Source organism: Eubalaena glacialis, chromosome 9, assembly GCF_028564815.1.
Source record: "Eubalaena glacialis isolate mEubGla1 chromosome 9, mEubGla1.1.hap2.+ XY, whole genome shotgun sequence".
Taxonomy (NCBI): Eukaryota; Metazoa; Chordata; class Mammalia; order Artiodactyla; family Balaenidae; genus Eubalaena; species Eubalaena glacialis.
The window spans coordinates 112,828,655-112,849,502 of record NC_083724.1 but is presented as its reverse complement, the minus strand read 5'-3'; the positions used below and the strand labels follow the sequence as shown (position 1 = coordinate 112,849,502).

General features: G+C 35.8%; 1 protein-coding gene across 2 annotated transcripts in view; it reads right to left on the bottom strand.

Annotated features, from left to right (window-relative positions):
• Positions 1 to 5,205: 5,205 nt before the first annotated feature.
• Positions 5,206 to 20,848, bottom strand: part of PPP2R2A (protein phosphatase 2 regulatory subunit Balpha) — an 83,121-nt gene continuing 67,478 nt past the window's right edge. Inside the window, exons 1-7 of one of the 2 annotated variants that reach the window (XM_061200718.1) lie at positions 16,455 to 16,472; positions 15,336 to 15,448; positions 14,437 to 14,614; positions 12,441 to 12,605; positions 11,352 to 11,521; positions 8,765 to 8,856; positions 5,206 to 6,196 (exon numbers count right to left, since the gene is read on the bottom strand). In XM_061200718.1, coding sequence (XP_061056701.1) covers positions 5,917 to 6,196; positions 8,765 to 8,856; positions 11,352 to 11,521; positions 12,441 to 12,605; positions 14,437 to 14,596 — 867 coding nt within the window. In that variant the 5' untranslated portion in view covers positions 14,597 to 14,614; positions 15,336 to 15,448; positions 16,455 to 16,472 and the 3' untranslated portion in view covers positions 5,206 to 5,916. Of the gene's footprint in view, positions 6,197 to 8,764; positions 8,857 to 11,351; positions 11,522 to 12,440; positions 12,606 to 14,436; positions 14,615 to 15,335; positions 15,449 to 16,454; positions 16,473 to 20,848 lie in introns of those variants that run through there. The other variant, XM_061200717.1, reaches the window with a different exon arrangement.

Here is a 20,848-nt window from a genome sequence, read left to right as displayed (position 1 = left end):
TCTACCTACAATCTTCAATAATATAGGTGAGGAGAGAAACATTTTATGAGGTCAGTATCACACTGACCAATGACATTAAAAAGTAAGGAAACTATAGATCAATATCTCTCATGAACCCTGAAGCAAAAATACTGGTTCCACAATTAAAAATCAGTGTAATTCACCATGTCAACATTATGAAGAATGATCATTTTAATAGATGCAGAAAAAACATCTGACAAAATCCAACATACATTCATGATTAAGAACTCTCAGAAAACTAGGAGTAAAAGGGAATTTCCTCAACCTGATAAAGACCATCTACAAAAATCTACAACTGATACACTTAATGGTAAAAGACTGCATGCTTGCCCCGTAATATTGGTGACAAGGCAAGGATGTGTCTGATATCACCACTCCTTTCACCATTATACTGGAAAGTCTAACCAGTGCAGCAAGACAAGAAAAAGAAATAAAAGGCGTTGGAAAGGAAAACTGGAAAGACTGGAAAAAAATAAAACATTTATTATAAATAATAATAATCTGCAGACATGACTACGTAGAAAACTTTTTAAAAATCTACATAAGTGAATCTGGCAAGGTGTCAGGATACAAGGTCAAAATACAAAAATCAATCGTATTTCTAGATATTAGCAATGAACATTTTGGAAATTGAAAATTTTTAAAGTACCATTTACAAAAGCACACACAAAAAAACCCATAAAGTACTAACAATATATGTGCAAGGTCTGTATGCTAAAATCTAAAAACACTGATAAAAGAAATCAAAGACCTATATAAATGGAGCAACAATGCTGCATTCATGGATTGGAGGACAAATATTAAGACGTCCACTCTCCCTGAACTGGTCTATGGATTCAGTGCAATCATTATCAAAATCCAAGCAGGTGGTTTTGTTCTTATCAACAGGCTGATTCTAAAATGTACATAGCAAGGCAAAGGAACTAAAATTAGCAAAACAGTTTTCAAAAAGAACATAGTTGCATTACTTACGCAAAGCTACAGTGATCACGCAATGTAGTATGGGTGAAAGCTCAGATGTATAAACTAATGGAATAGTTCAGAAATAGACTAATGCTGTGTCAACTGATTTTCAACAAAGGTGCAAAGAAAAATGAACCTCAATCTATATATGGTACATATATAATTTTTATATGTAAACAAATACAAAAACCAACTCAAATCAGACGTAAATATAAAAACTGAAAACTATTAAACTTCTAAAAATATGAAAAATTTTTGTCACATTAAGTTAGGCAGATTTCTTAGATATGACACCAAAAGCATAACCTATTAAAGAAAAAGTTGAAAAAGTGGACTTCTGTGAAAATTAAGAATTTCTGCTCTTCAAAAAGCTCTGTGAAAAGACAAGCCTCATACTGGAGAAAATATTTATAAAGCACATGTGATAAAGTCTGGTATCCAGATTATAGAAAATAATATCTGACTAGAAATATGTAAACACAAATTGGGTTACCATTTTTGACTTTTTCTGATTGACCAAGATAAAACACGAGGTTTTTGTTCATTATTCAGAGTGTGAAGATAGGGGTGTATTTGTGATGGAACTTCCATTTTTGGAACGGAAATTTGACAATATGTACCAAATCTTAAATACACCCATATCCTTTAAATACAGTAATTACAGTTCTAGGAATGTATCCTAAAAATCTTACACACCAAGGCTGGTATGTATGGTCACTATTCCAATACTTCCACTTGCAAAAATGAAAATAAAAATCAATCTTGATAACAGGCACTAGTTAAATAAATAAAGGATCAGCCACAGATTATGAGGCTATGCAGAGGGGAAATCTGGCTTAAAGTATGCCCAGAAGAGAGAGAACAGAAGAAATTCATACAAATGTGAATGGGAGTTTTCTCTGCATGATTAACTGCTGGGGTATTTTTTCTTTTTTTGGTCTATCTGAAGAACATGTATTCAGAAGGCAGAAGTTACCTTTTTTTTTAAAGGAATTTAGACATTCCAGAGTTTAATCAGCATAAACGTGCAACATGAAATTCCTGGTCTCCTTGTAAAGGAGAAAGCTAACATGGTACATAAGGATCTGATTTTGCAAGGGGAAGGGGGCAGACTGAGTAATCTGACTGAAAGGGCAGTTCATAATTCTCTTCCAGTTTCATTTTTGCTACTTCTCCCATAAGGTATGACCATGACAGCATAGTTGATATTTGGGTTCCCCCTCCATCACTCACTCCAGGATCATGAATAGCGGTTTTATTTGGGCATAAATACACTTCGGACTTTCCCTTTTTATCTGGTTCCCAATTTGGTTTTTAATAATGAAGCTCTTTCAATATAGAAACAGAATCTCATTTATGCATTCATTCTCAAAAATACAAAAATTGTGTTGGTCAAGGCTTAACTGGTGTCCCCTAGTGGGAGAGTCCTCAAATAACTGGCTGCTGTTCATGTAAGTGTAGAACATTTTAAAAAGGTAAATAAATACTAGCTTTCTCCCTTTAGGCCAGTTTAATTATGTTTGCCAAATTCCTCCTTTTGCAGGAAACTAAATTTTGTAGTGCCTTCCTTTTTGCTAAGGTGGGCCGTTTCATACGTATTAACTTTAAGCCTGCAAGGTGGGCGTTCCTTTCTTACACAGTAGGTCACAAAGTTCAATATCATTATGCAATAACATGTCAAGGAGACAAAACTCAATTTACCATTACACTTAAAACCAGCATCTGAGAACCTCAAGACTTTGCAAATTCTCTAAGCTTTTGATTAATACCAAAGAATGAGACATAATGTCTTGACCTTATATGCGTAGTTACAAGATGAAGCGGAACGAGTTTCCAAGGCTTTCTGGAGAGGAGGGGTGTGTAGAAAACCTCTTTTAACCATGGTCTCTCTCACACACACACAAAGCTTTAATTATCAACCGTCTCAACAGATAAATATCTAAAATAGTAGTGCTCTCAAATACTACAGTAAAATTGACTTGATTCTTGATTACCTAGCATATACCTGTCTTTTCTTTCTTTTTTGGGGGGTAGTGGTTGGGCTTGGCTTTGTTCTTCCAGAAGTGCACATTACTATCTCCCCTTGAATTTTTATGTGGCAGAGAGAAGATGCTGAAGCAGTGTTCCCCAACAAGGTAATGGTTTAAATTTCACTAAAATACTTTTATCAGTAACTGTTTAGCTTTCACAAATTAATTTTCCAAGAATAAACACGTTACTTGTATAAATACTGTTACAAACTAAAAGAACCTGTTTTATTATTTTTAGTTTTCCTTAGGAATGTCTGTGAACAGAATAATTCTCACATTGAAGGTTTTTGTTTTTTTTTTTTAATCCTCACTTAATTTGAAAGGAAAAAGACTGTGTGAATGTACTTTTCTGTTCCAAAAAGTCTCAGGGCTTCACAGAAGCAAGCTTAATATCCAATAGTTAAGTTATATAAACAAGAGTTTATACAGATACAGATTTATATAACTATTGCCCAGCCACTAAATAAAGATCAAGAGATTAACAGAATGAAAGTTCTTTTTCCTACCATAATTTTTCAAAAAGGTTAAGACAGAGCGATAGAATATGTATATATTTGTAGGTGTCAAGAGAATAGGAGAATACAAGCAACTTGACAAGACTAAGTTTATTCTATAAAAGATTAACCATGACCGTGAGTGGCTGGGCTTACAGTTTGCTACACCAAAGAAATTAAAAATTGATACTTGAGAATATTGTTACAATAATTTATAATAGCATTCCTTTATAGAGGCATTTTAATTTAAGCAATGTTTCTCTCTTAAATATATAAAACTGACCCTTAGTGTCATGGATGAGAATCATCATAGCTACTGCTAAATGAAAGAACAATTTCCAAGAGCTGTTTGATGGTGTTATTTCAATACCTACACCCAAACTTCAGGGAAACAATCTCCCAAAAAGATCTTCTGGAAAACTGCCTGATCAGAAAGAAAGAGTATCAGTGTCTGCTCATGGCAGGGGAGTAGCCCACTTCCAAGTCAAGCATGAAGAAAAACACAAATTATGAATGTACCCAAGATCCCCAAATAAATTAGTAAAAGTGCCATTATGTGAAGAATTATCATCAGACATATAATCAAAGTGTTTAAATACAAATTCAAATTTGTTAAGTCCAAAAGATACAGTAATTTTATTACATATAATTTCTCCTGTGTGCTAAAAATGTTAACTTACAAGACATAATATCTGTATAAGTGTAGAGGGAATAACGGTGGAATTCTTTCATCATTTTTCATTGGTGAGAAGAGAACGATAAGGTAGTGGACAAATAAGCAGCACTCAGAGTCCTCTAAACTTCAAGGCTGTATATTACTGCTCAGCCAAAACATACTACCATTCTCTGATATAAATGCCTACTCATTTATCTGTCTTTTAAAAATAAAGGTCATTCTTTCTCCATTAAAGCTTCTGCAAGATTGACACAAAGGTTCATTCTACCTATTAAAAATAGGGGTACTCTTCATCTTTGGATAAGGTATCACCATTTAGGGAAAATGTAGTCATATACATATTACTAAATTTTTATTTGAGGCAGCTGTTGGAATCCATTAAGCACTTTTGGAACACTGTACCTTTAAAGTTTGTCTTTAACATTAATAGCTTTGGAAAACCAAAAAGAAAAGAAAAACATCTATGACAAAGTACATTTCATTCAGATTTGATAGCAGTAAAATACAAAAAAAAAAATTTAGTGCAGTGTCAATTTTATCTATGTAAATCACTTGAGGATAGTTTTATGTTACGGTTTATGACTGATAAAAAAAGTTTTAACTTTAAAAAGTTTAAGACTTTGACTTAGTATTTAGTAATGCAAAACTGAAATTAAGCACTGTAAAGTCTTTAAAAATGAAGTTCTACAAATTTGGTTCCCATTTACAACAGTTTCATTAACAGATAATGAATTAAGTATAGATACAATGTATCCAATACCCTTATAACTACAGTAAAAAAAAATCTCTAGTAGCATGTATAGATCATGATATCCTTAGTAATATCAATATATAGTCAAAACATGTTCATACAAAACCAATACCTCTCCTCCTCCATGTAAAAGAACACTTATTAAAAATAATTAACAAAAATACCCATAAAACAATGGAACCTCATTTCAGTTCACTGCACCCAAAGCTATGACACAAAATATTGGCTTAAAGAGGTAGATTAAAAAGAAAAAGAAAACCAGATTCTCCGTTCTTTGTCACTTTTATTCAGTAGTAGTTTTTTTTTCCTTATTTTCAGTGCCAGACACGGCAAGGAGTGATTACAGCCAACTGTTATTAAAACATTTGTTCGCAACACATACCCCCTTTACCACTGACCCCAAACTGACTCGTTTTGTGTGCTTTCGTTCTTTCCTTTTTTATACCACCACCAAGACTGGGTGGAGGGGCAAGGGTAAGAGAGATGAAGGGGAAGAGTCCAGGAGGCCAGAAGAGGAGGAATGCTACAAGCCACAGTAAGAATGAGCTGTATTTAATTTAAAAAAGGGGGGAGGGGTGTACCCCACAAATGATACAGTAATGAGGATACACAATTAAATCCCATAAGCATGACTGAAGGCTTTCACTGTGTTTGACGTCATCACAATGGAAGGCATAAAAAGTGGAGTAAATCAATGTTGATACAGTCCAATCTAGTCCATTAGGCAAGATGGTGCAAGAAGTCATTTAAATTAAAAGTGCCCTACCCTTACCTAAATGGCTAGCAGACATGGAGAACACCACAGTGAGGAATCCACAGAGCTTTCTCCATGTAGCTATTAAAAATGTGTTGTCGAATGGCACATTGTCAAACACTGGAAAAGGGGCGCCACAATGGACCTCTCTCTTTTTTAAGTATGAATGCTAGATTCAACTATCTCAACTAAGCAGGAAGTGGGCTCTTCTGCTAGGAATGCCAACCCTAATTCACTTTGTCTTGAAATATATACAGATTGTTTGTAGTAGCTACAGCAATGATATTTTCCTTGGGGTGCCAGGCTGTATGAAGTATTTTCTTGTTGAAGTCTAGGCTGTCAACGCTTATTTCATCTTTCTTTCGCTTGCCACTTGCACACACTTTGCGTGGCTTCAGAACTGTGCGAGGTTTATTGTTTTCCCGTGATGCTTCTAGGGTTATGTCTCGCTTTGTGTTCCGGTCAAACATTCTGAAGAAATTATTGTAAGATCCAGTCATGACAACACTGTAAAAGTAGACAGAGCACTCAGTCAAATAATGAACATTAGTTTTCACTGGTGAAACCTTGCCTAGTACTCCAAAGAAAGAGCTACTTCAAGCAGATTTGGATTTAGGGAGGGGGCGGCTGACACCAACCCAGGGAACAATCACTGGAATAAACTAGGAATATAGTATTAGTAAACTTGATTTTCTATTAATGACTCCTTTTCATGACTACCGAAACTGTCACCAAAGTTGAAAGCATCCTCAAGTAAAGCTTATAAGTAGTACTGAATTATCTTAGTTGAATATTTTTGCAACTTCAGTCTCTGCAACCAACCAGACCAGCCAGCTTCTACCAACCAACCAACAACAAAAAACAAAACAAAACTATGGTATGCAGCTTTCTGTAAGAAACCAATGCTTTATTTTATGATTTACGTTATAAGCTATTTATGCTCCCAGGACACTGTCTGGTTCAGACAATAACGTCTTATGTATGCTTACAAGAAATCTGCTTCAGAGTATAGAAAGAAAGTAGCATATACAACTTTTATTAACAGAAAATCGTTTAACCTATAACACTAAATATATTTTAAGCAAGTATTTTTTGACAAATATTTTTAATAGTATCAGTTTGCAGGGGCACCACATTCTTGCCCTGCCTAAGACAATTTCTCTGTCAGTCCTACTCGCCATCCATCACGGCTCAACATCTGCTAAGCAGCCCAATGAGCAAAACTTCACATGTTTGAAACCATTAATAAAGTACTTACATCCTTCCCACATGGTTTAAATTATTATTGTAAATAAGATTATAGGACACCGGGAACTGTTTAAAGTAATGCTTGAAAACATCTCTGAATATTTACAAATGTTATATATTATACAGGGTCACATATTAAATACAAATGATTATGACCTATTCATTAATGTCAATTCTCCCAAAGGACACTTCACAACATTTTAACCAAACTCAGGTCGGTGCATATACCTGAAAGTAATAAAACTGTATTTCTTTTAAAATAATTTGTGTAGTTTAGACTGGCATCCCCATGTTAGCTGAATTTGTGAGGTTTTTAATGGATTAGGGCACCTAATCTATGCTATTTTAAAAGGTGTTGTTAGGCAGCATTTCTGTGGTATTCTTGCCAAAAATGTATAACTGGAATCTAATCACGAGAGAATATCAGACAACACTCAAATTAAGGAAAATTCTACAAAATAAATTGCCTGTGGTTTTCAAAAAAGCCAAGGTCATGAAAGACAAGGGAAGAATGAAGAACTTTTCCAGATTAAAGGAGACTAATGAGATGTGACAAATGAAACATATACTTTTGGATTGGATACCAGATTTTTTTTCTCTGCTAGAAAGGACATCATTGAGAGAACTTGTGTTAATTATGGGGATCTGTGGATTAGATGGCAGTACTGCATCAATGCGAATTTTTCTGCTTTAGATGCCAGTACTGTCATTATATAGGAGAGAGTCTTTCAAAAAAATTTTTTTATGTTAAGGGAAATAATTTTTCCTGACAATGGAACGCGACGTTTAAACACTACGAGGACGAGCTGGCCGTAGCACTGCGCCATATCCTACTCCATCAGTGTCGCCTTCCCTTTCCTGTCTCCTTGATGCCTCAGGGTGAGCAGTGGCGTTCAAAGACGAAGCCTGCTTGCTCCTACTCCAGGTGTGCTGTGGCCAGCCTATAGGGCCTCATATTATAATCAGATAAAAACAATTTTAGGAATCAGACAAAAGATAAATTATCCAAGTTCTACTATCTTCAACAGCACCATGAAACCTGACTCACATCAAGCTTCAGTGATAAAACTATTGTTGAATAAAATACTCTAATGAGTACCTTGAAAGCAAGTTTAATAATTCCAGAATTATGTTTTCTTTTACTATTGTCTGTTCTATTGGAACATAATAAATGATAAATAAATACTGACATTTAAAAATGGAATGATTAAGACTTATTTATCCTTCGAAATAATGGTATACATTTTGATGACATAGTAAAAAGCAATCATACTGTGGCGAAGTTGTGGATTATAAAAAGCTTAATTACTCATGGTAATATGGTTAAAATAATACATGGTAATTACCTCTTCTCTTCTATGAGGTATTAAAGTAGTACCTGGAAAAACCAGTGTGTAATGCTGCAAATGAAGTATCTACTGCCTAAATATTTCTAAAAACAATTTAATAGCAAAGTAACAACCAAACTGAAATTTCACCATTTTAACCACTGGCATGTCAAAAATGTGATTGATCTGGTTCATAAAAGGGAAAAGTTTAAAATTTATATCATAATTTATTATATCTACAATTTTTTGGTATACTTTCACATTTACTAGTGAAACATAATGTTTAATTTTTATCTGCCAATACTGCTGTAAGATTACTAAATTTATTTCAAGGAGACCCTAGGGAAAATGAAGTTGGGAAATGTAATTTACGTCAGTTTAAAAACACGCTGGCCGTTAGTAAATGTAGCAACCATACTAGGAGTGAAATAGTAAATTTCTCTCCTCTAATGAAATTCAATTTGAATAAGAGGTTCAGTTCAAATTAAAATCAATTTACCTGTCAGATCCATTCCAACAACATTCAAATTTGTCAAATATGCAGTCATTTTCATATAGTGAACAAAGTTTACTTCTGAGGTATTCATGCACCTGGGGAAAAAACAAATATATATGTATACTTAGCTTACACCTTAAGATCTGCTGCTCTTGAAATTAGAAAATGGTTTAACAAGTCTATATTTTTTTAAGGCATATACAAACACGTATACATACCTTTTAATCTCATTAAAACTCAATTCTCAAAACAAACAAACAAAAAACTCAATTCTCTGAGAAACAGTAAAGGTATTTTATCCTTTCACAGACATCTGGTCCCCCTTCCATGAACACACATTTTCCTCTCGTACAATAGAGAAAAATACCCTTCTGGGCATGGCACATGTACTCTTTACAAGCTCGACTGAAATATTTAGGCCAGAAAACATTTAAAACTGGCACAGATAAGAGACTAATTAAAGAATATTATAGCAATATTTGAATTTGCTAACACTTGATTTTCAGCCCATTAATTGTTGATAAAAAACATGCAATACTGTGGCTTTACTTCCTTTTTAACTACCATTTTTGGGGCATAAATAACTGAAGCCTACAATATCTTATTAAGTGCATATGTTATGCATTGCATGACCCTGCCCTAGTTTGGTGATAAATTATATGGTTATTCTAGGTATGTATTATGGAAATATTTGATATACTTGTTATTACTTATACAATATCCAAAGCTAATGAAAATGTAGCTCTGTTTTTTGAAGTATAATTCTATGTTTACTCACTAGTATTTCACAAAGGGATCAACTAGAAAATAAATTAGTTACATAAAAAGTATTCTGAGAAATGATACAATTCTATATTAATATTACTAAATTACAAAGGACAGTTCCAAAGTATTTGTTGTGATCATAAGGGAAAAAAAAACAAGTTTCTATCTCACTATTCTTCTTTACTTAAAGAGAACCTTAGAAAGAAGTAATGATAGAAAAGAGTAGGTACCTTGGGACTTCCCTGGTGGCACAGTGGTTAAGAATCCGCCTGCCAATGCAGGGGACATGGGTTCAAGTCCTGGTCCGGGAAGATCCCACATGCCATGGAGCGACTAAGCCCGTGCGCCACAACTACTGAGCCTGAGCTCTAGAGCCCGCGAGCCACAACTACTGAAGCCTGCGTGCCTAGAGCCTATGCTCTGCAACAAGAGAAGCCACCGCAATGAGAAGCCCACGCACCGCAACAAAGAGGAGCCCCCGCTCGCCTCAACTAGAGAAAGCCCGCGTGCAGCAACGAAGACCCAATGCAGCCAAAAATAAATAAATAAATAAATAAATTTAAAAAAAAAGAGTAGGTACCTTCTCAATGCTTAGAATTCTCTATGAAACAACCTAAAGTCATTTTAAGTGTCCATTTCAATTATACATATTCAATAATAGCTGAATCTGCATATGCTACATTTGAGAATGATGTGACTCTACTCCCAATCACTAATCTAGTTCAGCATAGGTAGAAAAACTGCAAATCAGGTAAAATTAGGTAAATCATGATAATTCAGCCAAGTTTTAGAGTGCACATACAGGGTTTCTCACCAAACAATGTAAGAGAATGAAGTTAAGGTTCAGATCAATTATTCTCAATGGGAATGGGGTGGTGGTGTGATAGTGATGGTGGTGAGGATCACTAGGAGATAGATCAGAATCTTGGCAGTTACACAAATGTAATTTAAAAACAAAGCAATATTGTATCCCTTTGTTGTTGTTTCAATGTAGCATTTATTTTGAAATTTCAAATACCATTAAGGAGACTCTTAAGTGGTTCATGTTTGTCAAAGAGGATTAAAAAGTTTGAGAAACATCCTTCTAATTTTACTGAGAACGTACAATGTAAAGAAGGTACCATTTATAAATTCTGTGTTCCTAAAGCAGTGTTAAATGTTTTCTACACTGCAGCTTAGGGCATAACACAGGTTTCTACTGGCCCCCCGACCCTGTTCCCAGCTGTGCACATCTTCATTCTCTTCTCCAGAAGAAAGGGATCCACGGTAGCGGGTTGGCTGACAAGAAGAGAATCCAGAACTGACACCCTACAACAGAAGGGCAGCTCCTAAAGCTGTCTGCTGGGCTCTCACAAGCCCTCCTCCTTTAGCCTAAGGCAGCAGTTACTAGCCGGAAGGAGAATGCCAGTTCACCTGACTGGGCACACCAAAGCCAAGCTCCAGTTCAACTGGCACGATCCAGACTCCATCCGGGACACCTCGACTAGGACTGACCATTCTCCCCAGTCCTCTTCCCCCAGACCTTGATAGAGACCGTAATTCCATCCTCACTTTAAATGTAGATAACAGGGAAAAAAAGTTATTACTGAACCAAATTGGTAGCTTTACACTTTAAAACTGAATAGACAACACAACCTATAAAAGTATATATAAATTTAACATAAGGAAAGGCAGTGTACTCATGGATCGCTGAAGGAAAAAAACCTAATGGTGAACACACACTGCACTGTACTGGGATTAACACATAGTACAAAATCCTTCTCTATAAACACTTAAAAGTAAGTAAACAGGTTATATACTCACTGAAAGAAAAAATTGCAAATACCTGGTATGTTTCCACAGGCCTGTTTTCCATATTTAAGTCCCAAATTTTGACTGACAAATAGTCTCTAGTCATCATATATCGACCACTATGGCTGAATTTTACGTCAGAAATTGAAGAGATGATTTCAGAAAAAAAGGACCTGTTACTCGGATCTTCAGGTTCTTCAAACACTAAAAACAAGCAAAATAGGAGGGCTGAGGGCAATTTGTAAATATTCTGGCGTGGACAAAGCATTTACTCAAAACACCATTCATCAGCTTCCTCAGAGTGAGCTGAAAATGGCAGGGTGACGATGAACCGAAAACCATCTCTCTAGCTGCAAGCACATACCCCCCCTGAGAGTTTAAGAGAATCAGAGTGACTTAGTACTGAAGTTGAAGATGCAAAAGGACGTATGCAGCACAGCACCTTCCAGAGTCATTCAGCTAATTCAGCAGAACCAGACTCACTCGAGATGTCTGACTTCAGTGCACCAATCTGAGGTCCTGCATATACCTCACTGACTTTGCCTGTACTGTCACCATGCGAAACACACCATCCTCACCATTCCAACTCATACCCGCATTTTATTTTTTTAGTGGCCTGGTAAAATTATTTTGATAAGCAGCATGTACCTATCTTCATGAGTTTTTAAAATCTTCAACAACTTGAAGATAAGAATAATGCAATCTAATTTTTTTAACCTGGTACTTTTCAAACTTGTTTAAGCCAAAGAAACCTCATCTCAGAAGAAATCTTCCTAGGAAGCTCAAAACAGAAAGGAAGAAAGGAAGGGAGGGAGCAAAAGAGAGAAGGGAGGCAGGGAAGAAAGGAACTACTCTACTTGAATACAGGACTGGAGAACCCAACCCAAGTTCCCAAAGAATAGCATTCCATTAAAAATACATCCACTGGGACTCAATAGACACGCCCCCAAGAGAGCCTTCTATGCTCTTCCAGTAGAATAACCTATAATCCCTCATGTCGAGTCAGGCAGCTTACCAAAGGGAACAGGAGGTTTAAGACTTGTAAACCTATGTAAATGTAGTTACCATGTCTGAAGACAAACAGAAAATGTTATCATTTGAAAACAAGATGCAATTAACTTACGTTTAGAATGCCTATCACAGAGGGCGGATGCCCTCATGTCACATAACCGAATAGTTCCTTTACTGCTGCTGTATACAAATGTGTTACAACTGTTTGGATGGAATTCTGCTGCTGTAATCACCTCTGTCAGCTCCTCCATATTGGCAGGCTTGATATCCACAATATCTGGACAGCATTTTATTAAGGAATTTCCACTTAGAAAAAAGGTCAAGCATAATTTTATATTTTTCAAATCTAAAATTCATTCATAGACTTAAGCACAACTATTAATTCTAAACTGCATATTACTACTTACATGAGTATAAATCCCAGAGGGATCAAAACTCTTAATGCTTGAAACAAAAGTCTGAGACGAAAACACGGGCGAATTTTAAATCACCTTAGAATGTAGAGGTCTTTTTTTTCTGAGTATGATACAAACCCCAGAAGCCATAAAAAAAAGACTGACACACCATCTTCCTAAATATTAAGAAGATATTCCTAAATATTAGTGTACACTCCAAACAAAACAAAAGGAAAAATCTGAAAGGCGGCAAAAAAGGGAAACTGTTTGCACACAAACAATGGAGCTGATTTACTTGATGTCAAAAAGGTGCTTTAAAAACAAAGAAATTCCAATAAGAATATATGCAAATCCAACGAAAAATATGGAAAAGAACAAAAAGAAATATAAATGGTTGATAAATATGAAAACATGCTCAAATCTACTCAGGATGAAAGAAGCGAATCAAAACAACAAGAGAAGTTTTCACTAACTAGACTGCTCAAGGTATAGGAAAACAGGCTCTTTTATACTCTATAAGCATACCTCGTTTCATTGTGCTTCGCTTTTATTGAGCTTCACAGATACTGCATTTTTTTATAAATTGAAGTTTTGTAGCAACCCTGCATCTAGCAAGTCTATCAGCGCCATTCTTCCAACAGCATTTGTTCACTTTGTGTCTCTGTCACATTTTGGTTATTATCACAATATTTCAAACTTTTACATTATTATTACATTTGTTATGGTGATCTGTGATCAGTGATCTTTGATGTCACTATTGTAATTGTTTTGGGGTGCCATGAACTGTGCCCACAAGATGGTGAATTTAGTCAACTGCTGAAAGGACAACCAAGGGCTTAGAACATTACATAAACTTAGTTGATAAAGCAGCAGCAAGGTTTGAGGGTACTGACTCCAGTTCTGAAGGGAAGTTCTACTGTGGGTGAAATGCTGTCAAACAGCACTGCAGACTACAGAGAAATCATTCACGAAAGGAAGAGTCAAAACTGACGTGGCAAACTTCGCTGTTGTCTTATTTCAAAGAAGTTGCCACAGCTCCTCCACCCTTCAGCAACCACCACTACAGGGATGCCTGTATTGGTAGAGTATGAATAATAGTAGAGTGTTAATTTTTCAAATGATACCTATTTGGAAAGACATATATTAATACTAGTTATAATAACTAACATTTATCAAGAACTTAAATACTTAAAAACAAACATATATACATTTCTATATTTATATGTATATAGTATATGTGTGTGTATGTATCTCATATATCACACACTTGTATATGCACAGAAAAATTTCAGGAGGATAACAAACAATGAAAATGAGGATTGGGAAAGTATTTATACTGTCATGCATCATGACTTGTATGAATTTCTTTTTCCAATCTTATTTTTATAACTAAAAACATTTTTTAAGGATAATACTCCACATATTTGTTTCTGTTACAAGAAACAGCTATTTAAAAAATTTTCTATTTTCATAGGTACAAACAGATGAATTCCTTAAAATTCTAAGAATCCAATTTTTAAATTGATACATTATGCTTTTTATCAAATAACTTCAGCCAGTGTTTAATCACTTAAACACAAAGAAAAAATGGTATAAAGTAAGAAGCTACTATAAAAAGAATTAAAACACACTAAGGAGAGATGAAAATAAATCCAGTATGGGCACAACATGCATTCTTTACCAAACACCGAAAAAAAGAAACCAAATGGATACTAAAACTCCTGTCTGTAATTTCCAGGTGCCAAAGATTAATCCGCAAATCATCTGCAGATAAATACGTTTCATAATCACTATTAATAGAAATTGAGTTGATGTGATATGTATGAGCATTGGCAAATATTCGTCGTGGACTGGCCTCAACCATTAGATCCATGGGCCTAAAGACCGGCACCTGTCAATAAGACACATGAAAAACCGTGATTACAAAATGTTTATTGTTTACAAGAGCACTGAAGGTCCAGAACACTTCATTACTCCAGTTTTTGAGGGAACATAAACAGTATAATATTACACAGATTTAGTTTTATAAAGCAACTGATGTTGACTGCTTATTTAAAGTGTTAAAATGGGAAGAAAAATGAAAAATCTGGAAAATTTACCGTCTTTTACAGATAGCAGTACTATGAGAATTTGCAGTTTTTCCCAGTTTCAATCTTTTGCTTGAACGACTTGCAAAGCTAATAAATGTTTATAATTTAAAATGGCTAAAAAGGAAATTAGCCCAAAGCATCTAATTCTTGGTTTTTTTTTAATTGCAACTAGAAGATTTAGTCCATTTCTACTTTTTTGATCTCCAAAGAAAGTTAACCTTGAAACTTAACCTTCTAACAGCTGACAAACCATGAGAGCAAAAGAGAGTATGGTGGCACAGGATAAAACACAGGCTTGTGCTGAGTCCTGGTTCAGCCCCTGACCACAGTGAAACCTCTCTGTAGATCAGGGTCTGTTTAAAATTTGAGTTATTAATGTTCTATCTGGTTACCGAATCTTGGGAAGAAGCAGACTGTAATTATTCCTATTCATGTTCTGCTGAGTATCTATAATATATAACAGGAATACAAAACACTATTCATCAGAATTAGAACCTTTTTTTTTTTTTTAAATGTACTTACACGTAGTGTAGTGACTGTAGTAGGATCTCTATACCTTCCATCTTCCTCTTTCAAGTTATACCCTTCTGGTCTTTTGTCCCTTTCACTGATTTTCCATAATTTTATTGTTTTATCTGGGGAGAAAATAAAGAAAGTCCTCAAAAAAAAGATTAAAACTGATAGAAGAAGAACACTTTAAGATATATTTAAACACACCATTTCGTATCCCAAGAATAAAATCCCTGATCTGACTTAATAGAAAACAAATTTCCTACCACCAGATGAATAAAAACATCCATACATAGAAAAACAGTACAGAAATCGCACATTTATGTTAATGGCACTCGTAAAATTCCATTTGATATTAAAATCAAGTCACAGCCAGGTCCTTATCCTTCAAAAATAATTAAAGCTAGAGGGAAAAAATTGTATATTTATGTACATATAAACACATATATGTCTACACATATGTACAAACATATACATATATAATGCTTAATATTTAATTTTTACACAAACAACAGAGTCGTTAAAATAGCCTACTGTTTAGAATAAAAATATCATAAAGAATATCTATCTCCCTTGGTCCCACACTTCCTAGCAGATGCTATCAAACACTCCATAAATTTCTTCATGGGTCTGGAAGGATCTGTTTTTAAAATCTTTCTTTTCCTCTGTTGCATTAGGGATTCAATTCAAGTAAGTAACAGGGCCTGAAAATAATTTACCAATTAAAAGCATACGTCCCCAAGTCCTTCGATCCCTGGTCTGGGAAGATCCCACATGCTATGGAGCAACTATGCCTGTGTGCCACAAATACTGAAGCCCGCGCACCTAGAGCCCGTGCTCCACAACAAGAGAAGCCGCTACAATTAGAAGACCTCGCACCGCAACTAGAGAAAAAGCCCACGCGCAGCAACAAAGACCCAACGCAGCCGTAAATGAATGAATGAATGTTAAAAGAAAAAAGAGAATATATAGTGTTTTTAAAAATAAGCTTTAATTTTGAAGTAAGTTTAGAGTTACAGAGAAGTTGCAAAGAGTGTTTCCATATACCCTTCACCCAGTTTTTTCTAATGTCAGCATCTTATGCAACCTCAGTACATTTGTTAAAACTAAGAAATTAACATTCTACATTACCATTAACTAAACTCCAGACTTGACTCTGATTTCACCAGGTTTTCCACTACTGCCTTTTTCCTGTTCCAGGATCCAAATAACACCGTATTAGTTGTCAAGCTTCCTTAGTCTCTCTGACTTTACCAATTTCTCAGACTTTCCTTAGTTTTCTTCATCCTGACAGTTCTGAGAAGCAGTGGCGAGGTATTGTGTAGAATGTCCCTGAACTGGGTATGTCTGCTCTTTCCTCATGATCAGACTGGGATCATGGGTTTTTAGGAAGAGCCCAGAGACGAAGCGAGGGTATACATAGTACCAACGTGACTCTTCCGCTGGTGATGTTAGACTTGATCACTTGGTTAAGGCAGTAACTGCCAGGTTTCTCTCCTTCCCCCTCGCCATACTCTGTTCTTTGGACGTGAGTCACGAAGTCCAGTCTACACTTAAAAGGACAACGCAGTTACAGTCCCTGCACGGAGGAATGTCCGTCCACATGTTGTTTGTAATTCTCCTTTGTAACAAGCATTCCTTCTCCCCACTTTTTATTTATTCAATCAACCATTTGTATCACTATGGACTCAAGCACGTTTATTTAATATTATACTTTGTGTTACAATCCTGAAACTACACTTATAAAAGTATCACATTCTTAATGGCCCTTCTAAGCAAATGGGTATAACACAATTTGAAAAAGCAGTGCATAAAGGCACCGTAGAACTCTGTCATAGAGAGGTAGCAGGGACTCCTCCAGCCTGGCCACCCCTCTCTGTCTGGTGCAGAAGAGCATGCTAAGCTGCCCCTGTGGGTGCCCTTTGCAGAGATGAAGTGTACACAGAGAAAAACTGCTAACTTTACTAACTTGTAACCTAGTATTTCACCTGAACCCTCTGTAATCTTGTTTTTCAGTTATATTGCAGTTAAGTTATATGTGTTTTCTATGTGCTATTTAGTTTATATATATTTATATAATTTAGGTAAAGAGTGATATATTTTAGAATATTTAACCTGTCCCCAAATCTGTAATATAAATGAGCCAAGGCCTGAATTCTACATTTTGGGAGAAATTATCATCTAAATATGATAAGGATGAACCCCCACCCCCACACATACACACCCCCATGATTATCTTATGGCCTGTTCAAATTTTTCATCCTTACTAAAGATCCAAATAAAGAAATCACGATATACTTATCAAACTTTTCAAATAAGACATAATTAGTGTTTGTGGTTCCTAGTAGTGTTATAGGAAGAAAATTCTAAAAAAAGAAAAAGAAAAAAGAAAGAAAAAAACTTGGGTAAACAGATTTTTAAAACAAATTAAACTTCAAAACAAAAATTTTAAAGTGATAAAATTTGTAACTTAAGAGACTTTTAAAAACTTTTAATGGCATAAACAAAGGATCCAGAAGTACTACACTACACAATTTTAGTGCAGTGCCTGGGAACAAGGCAGGTCAGGAATTTTAAAAAAATCAAAATTCTTATGCTCTACAGTAGTGACCTTTTTATCTGGAGTTTTTGGTCCATAGTTGGAGGTACATGAGAATAATCAAATTCCATAAAACTGCATGCAAGATTATGTGAATATACTCGTTTTCTGTGAAGGGGATTATTAGATTCCTCAAAGAGAACTGTTGCTTCCAAAAAGTTAAGAAGCACTGCTCTACAGTGTTTCCCTACACTGTGAGCACTGATAACTACAGAATGTTCCGCAAGTCCAAAATCCCGGTGCTCCGCTCACCACAGAGGATCAGAACGGGGAAAACCATGCTACCAACTCTCCTTTGTGGGTATGTAGCTTTTATATAAAATCCAAAAAGCTTCTTAGTAATAAGCTGTTAAAACACAACCTGTTTACAAGTGAACTTTGTATTATTCATATATTCAAAGACCCAGGGTCAGCAGATTAGAGTCGGATGTTTTTGCAAAGTAGAGAAACAGGAGAATTCAGAGAAAGGCAAAAGAAGGTTAAAGAGAAAGAGAATAAAACCACTTGAAGAAACATTAAGTGAATAAAGTTATAAGAAGGTGACTATGAAGTTATTTAAGTATAAACAATCTGGGAAACACTGAACAGTTTGTGATGATCGTGGAAAGCCAATACAAAGATGAAAGTAAGATTAATTTTGGTTATTCAAAGCTGGAACGATTGGTCCTATTTTCCACCGCTCTCCCCAGTAGTTTCTAATTTTTTTGTGAGTATAAAGACCCATTACGTGTGGGGGGAAAAGGTACTATTATGCTCTATCTCAGAGAGAAAACCATACGAAATAACAGAAAGCTACTGCTCAGATTTAACAGAAGTTGGCATTTTTCCATATTTGCTTTCTCTCTTTTGAAAGAATAAAGCTTTTCAGATACAGATTTTTAAGTCCTACTCCTCCCATCCTTTTTCCTATCTCACCATACCCAGGTAGAGCAGTCTGTAAAATGTCCATACTTGTTCTAGCCTTCCACAATGGACTCTATTTTTAGCCCAAAAAATACAGCCCCCACCCCAAAATTTGTATTTTACTTAGTATTCATTAACACCAAAAAGACAAAAACCTACAATGCATTGTGTAGTGTCCTTTAAAATAATTTGTATTATTAATCAATGATTTTTCAAATTTACACAGTAATCCTATTTGGGAAACACTGTTGATTCTGTCCACAGAAAAATATTACATAGATTCACATAACCCCTGACCCAACCACTGCAGTTTCCAGTGGTTTCTCCTTCCACTGAGCTTTTGTAGAGTTTAGTGTCTAGAAAGGCTCGTCTGGTTAAATGACGCCTTATCTCAAATCACAGAGGAGCACACGGAAACCTGCATGGAAGACACGTGTGGATATAAATAAGAACTGAAAGAGATTTAAGATTTAATCCATAAGTGAACTGAAATGGGATTTGCTTCCAAATAATACTGAGAAGGAGGGGGAGGAGAAGTACCTGAGAAACACAACTAGTGATGAGCTGAGAACTGTTGAAGCTGGGTGTTGGGTATATGGGGCTTCATTATTCTGCTTCAGCTTGTACTTTAAAAATTCCCCTCTATAAAAAGTAAAATGACTTAGCCTATAAGAAGTGAACTGGGACTTCCCTGGTGGCGCAGAGGTTAAGAATCCGCCTGCCAGTGCAGGGGACACGGGTTCGAGCCCTGGTCCAGGAAGATCCCACATGCCACGGAGCAACTAAGCCCGTGCGCCACAACTACTGAGTCCGTGAGCCACAACTACTGAGCCCGCGTGTCTAGAGCCCGTGCTCTGCAACAAGAGAAGCCACTGCAATGAGAAGCCCGCACACTGCAATGAAGAGCAGCCCCTGCTCGCCGCAACTAGAGAAAGCCCATGTACAGCAACGAAGACCCAATGCAGCCAAAAATAAATAAATTAATTAATTATTTAAAAAAGTGAACCGCCAAAATTACTAAGAGCAAACACACTTCCTGGGACATTTACTTCCAAAGTAGAAACTACGTAAATGGTATAATTACATATTATTTGTGTCAAAGAGCAGTATCTGAAGTGCTATTTGAAATAACTTAGTTACCTATGTAAATTAAAACTGAACCAAGATTAGAAGCCAACATGTGACATGAGTAAACATATACCCTTCATCTAGGATGCTCTAAGTTACAAGCTTTAAATCATTATTTCTATTTATTTTTCTTTCAGTAAGAAGAGAGAGGAATGCAGTTTATGTGAAAAGAGAGGGGGTAGATGGTACAGATTTCAATGGACTTGTTAGGGAGAGCTCTGACAATCAGAAAAATCGGCATCCAAGAGGAAGCAAACATTTATGTTGTCAGCTAGTGGCATCATTCTGGGGAATGCATTTCCAATAATTGGATACAATGGGTGATAAGGCCTAAGGTGGATGAGGGCAGCACTTAATACTGTCTACTGGGTCACCCCCGAAGTCACTTGAGTTTACATTCTGCAAGTGCTAAAGAATGGTGAGGTCTAGGTGCTAAAATCTGATTTTATTAACACCGAGGGGATGAGAAAATGAGAGGTTTTCCCCAATCCTTCTGCCAGCCTCAAAAAACTTTTAATCTAAATTTTTACAGACTATGGCTACCCAGAACACCTGGACGTACCCCTCAATCACTCTAATGCTTCTCTTTAGACTCAAATCCACAGGGATAAACCAGGTCACAACAACTCATGTGAAAAAAATTTAGAAGAACAAAAGAAATGACCCACTTCTTAACCTGTCATAAAGGACTTTAAATTCTGGTAGAGTCATTATACAATTCTAACCCTCACTTAATAACGTTTCCTGAACAAACAAAACAGTATAAGAAGCATCTTCTTACAGCCATAAGGCTCGCTGGGAAGAAAGCAATGAGTCAACTCCGGTTTGTGTCCTTCTTGGATGAGGATCAAGTAAGAAGAGCGCTCTCCTAGAGAGTATCCTGGAATGGGGGCCG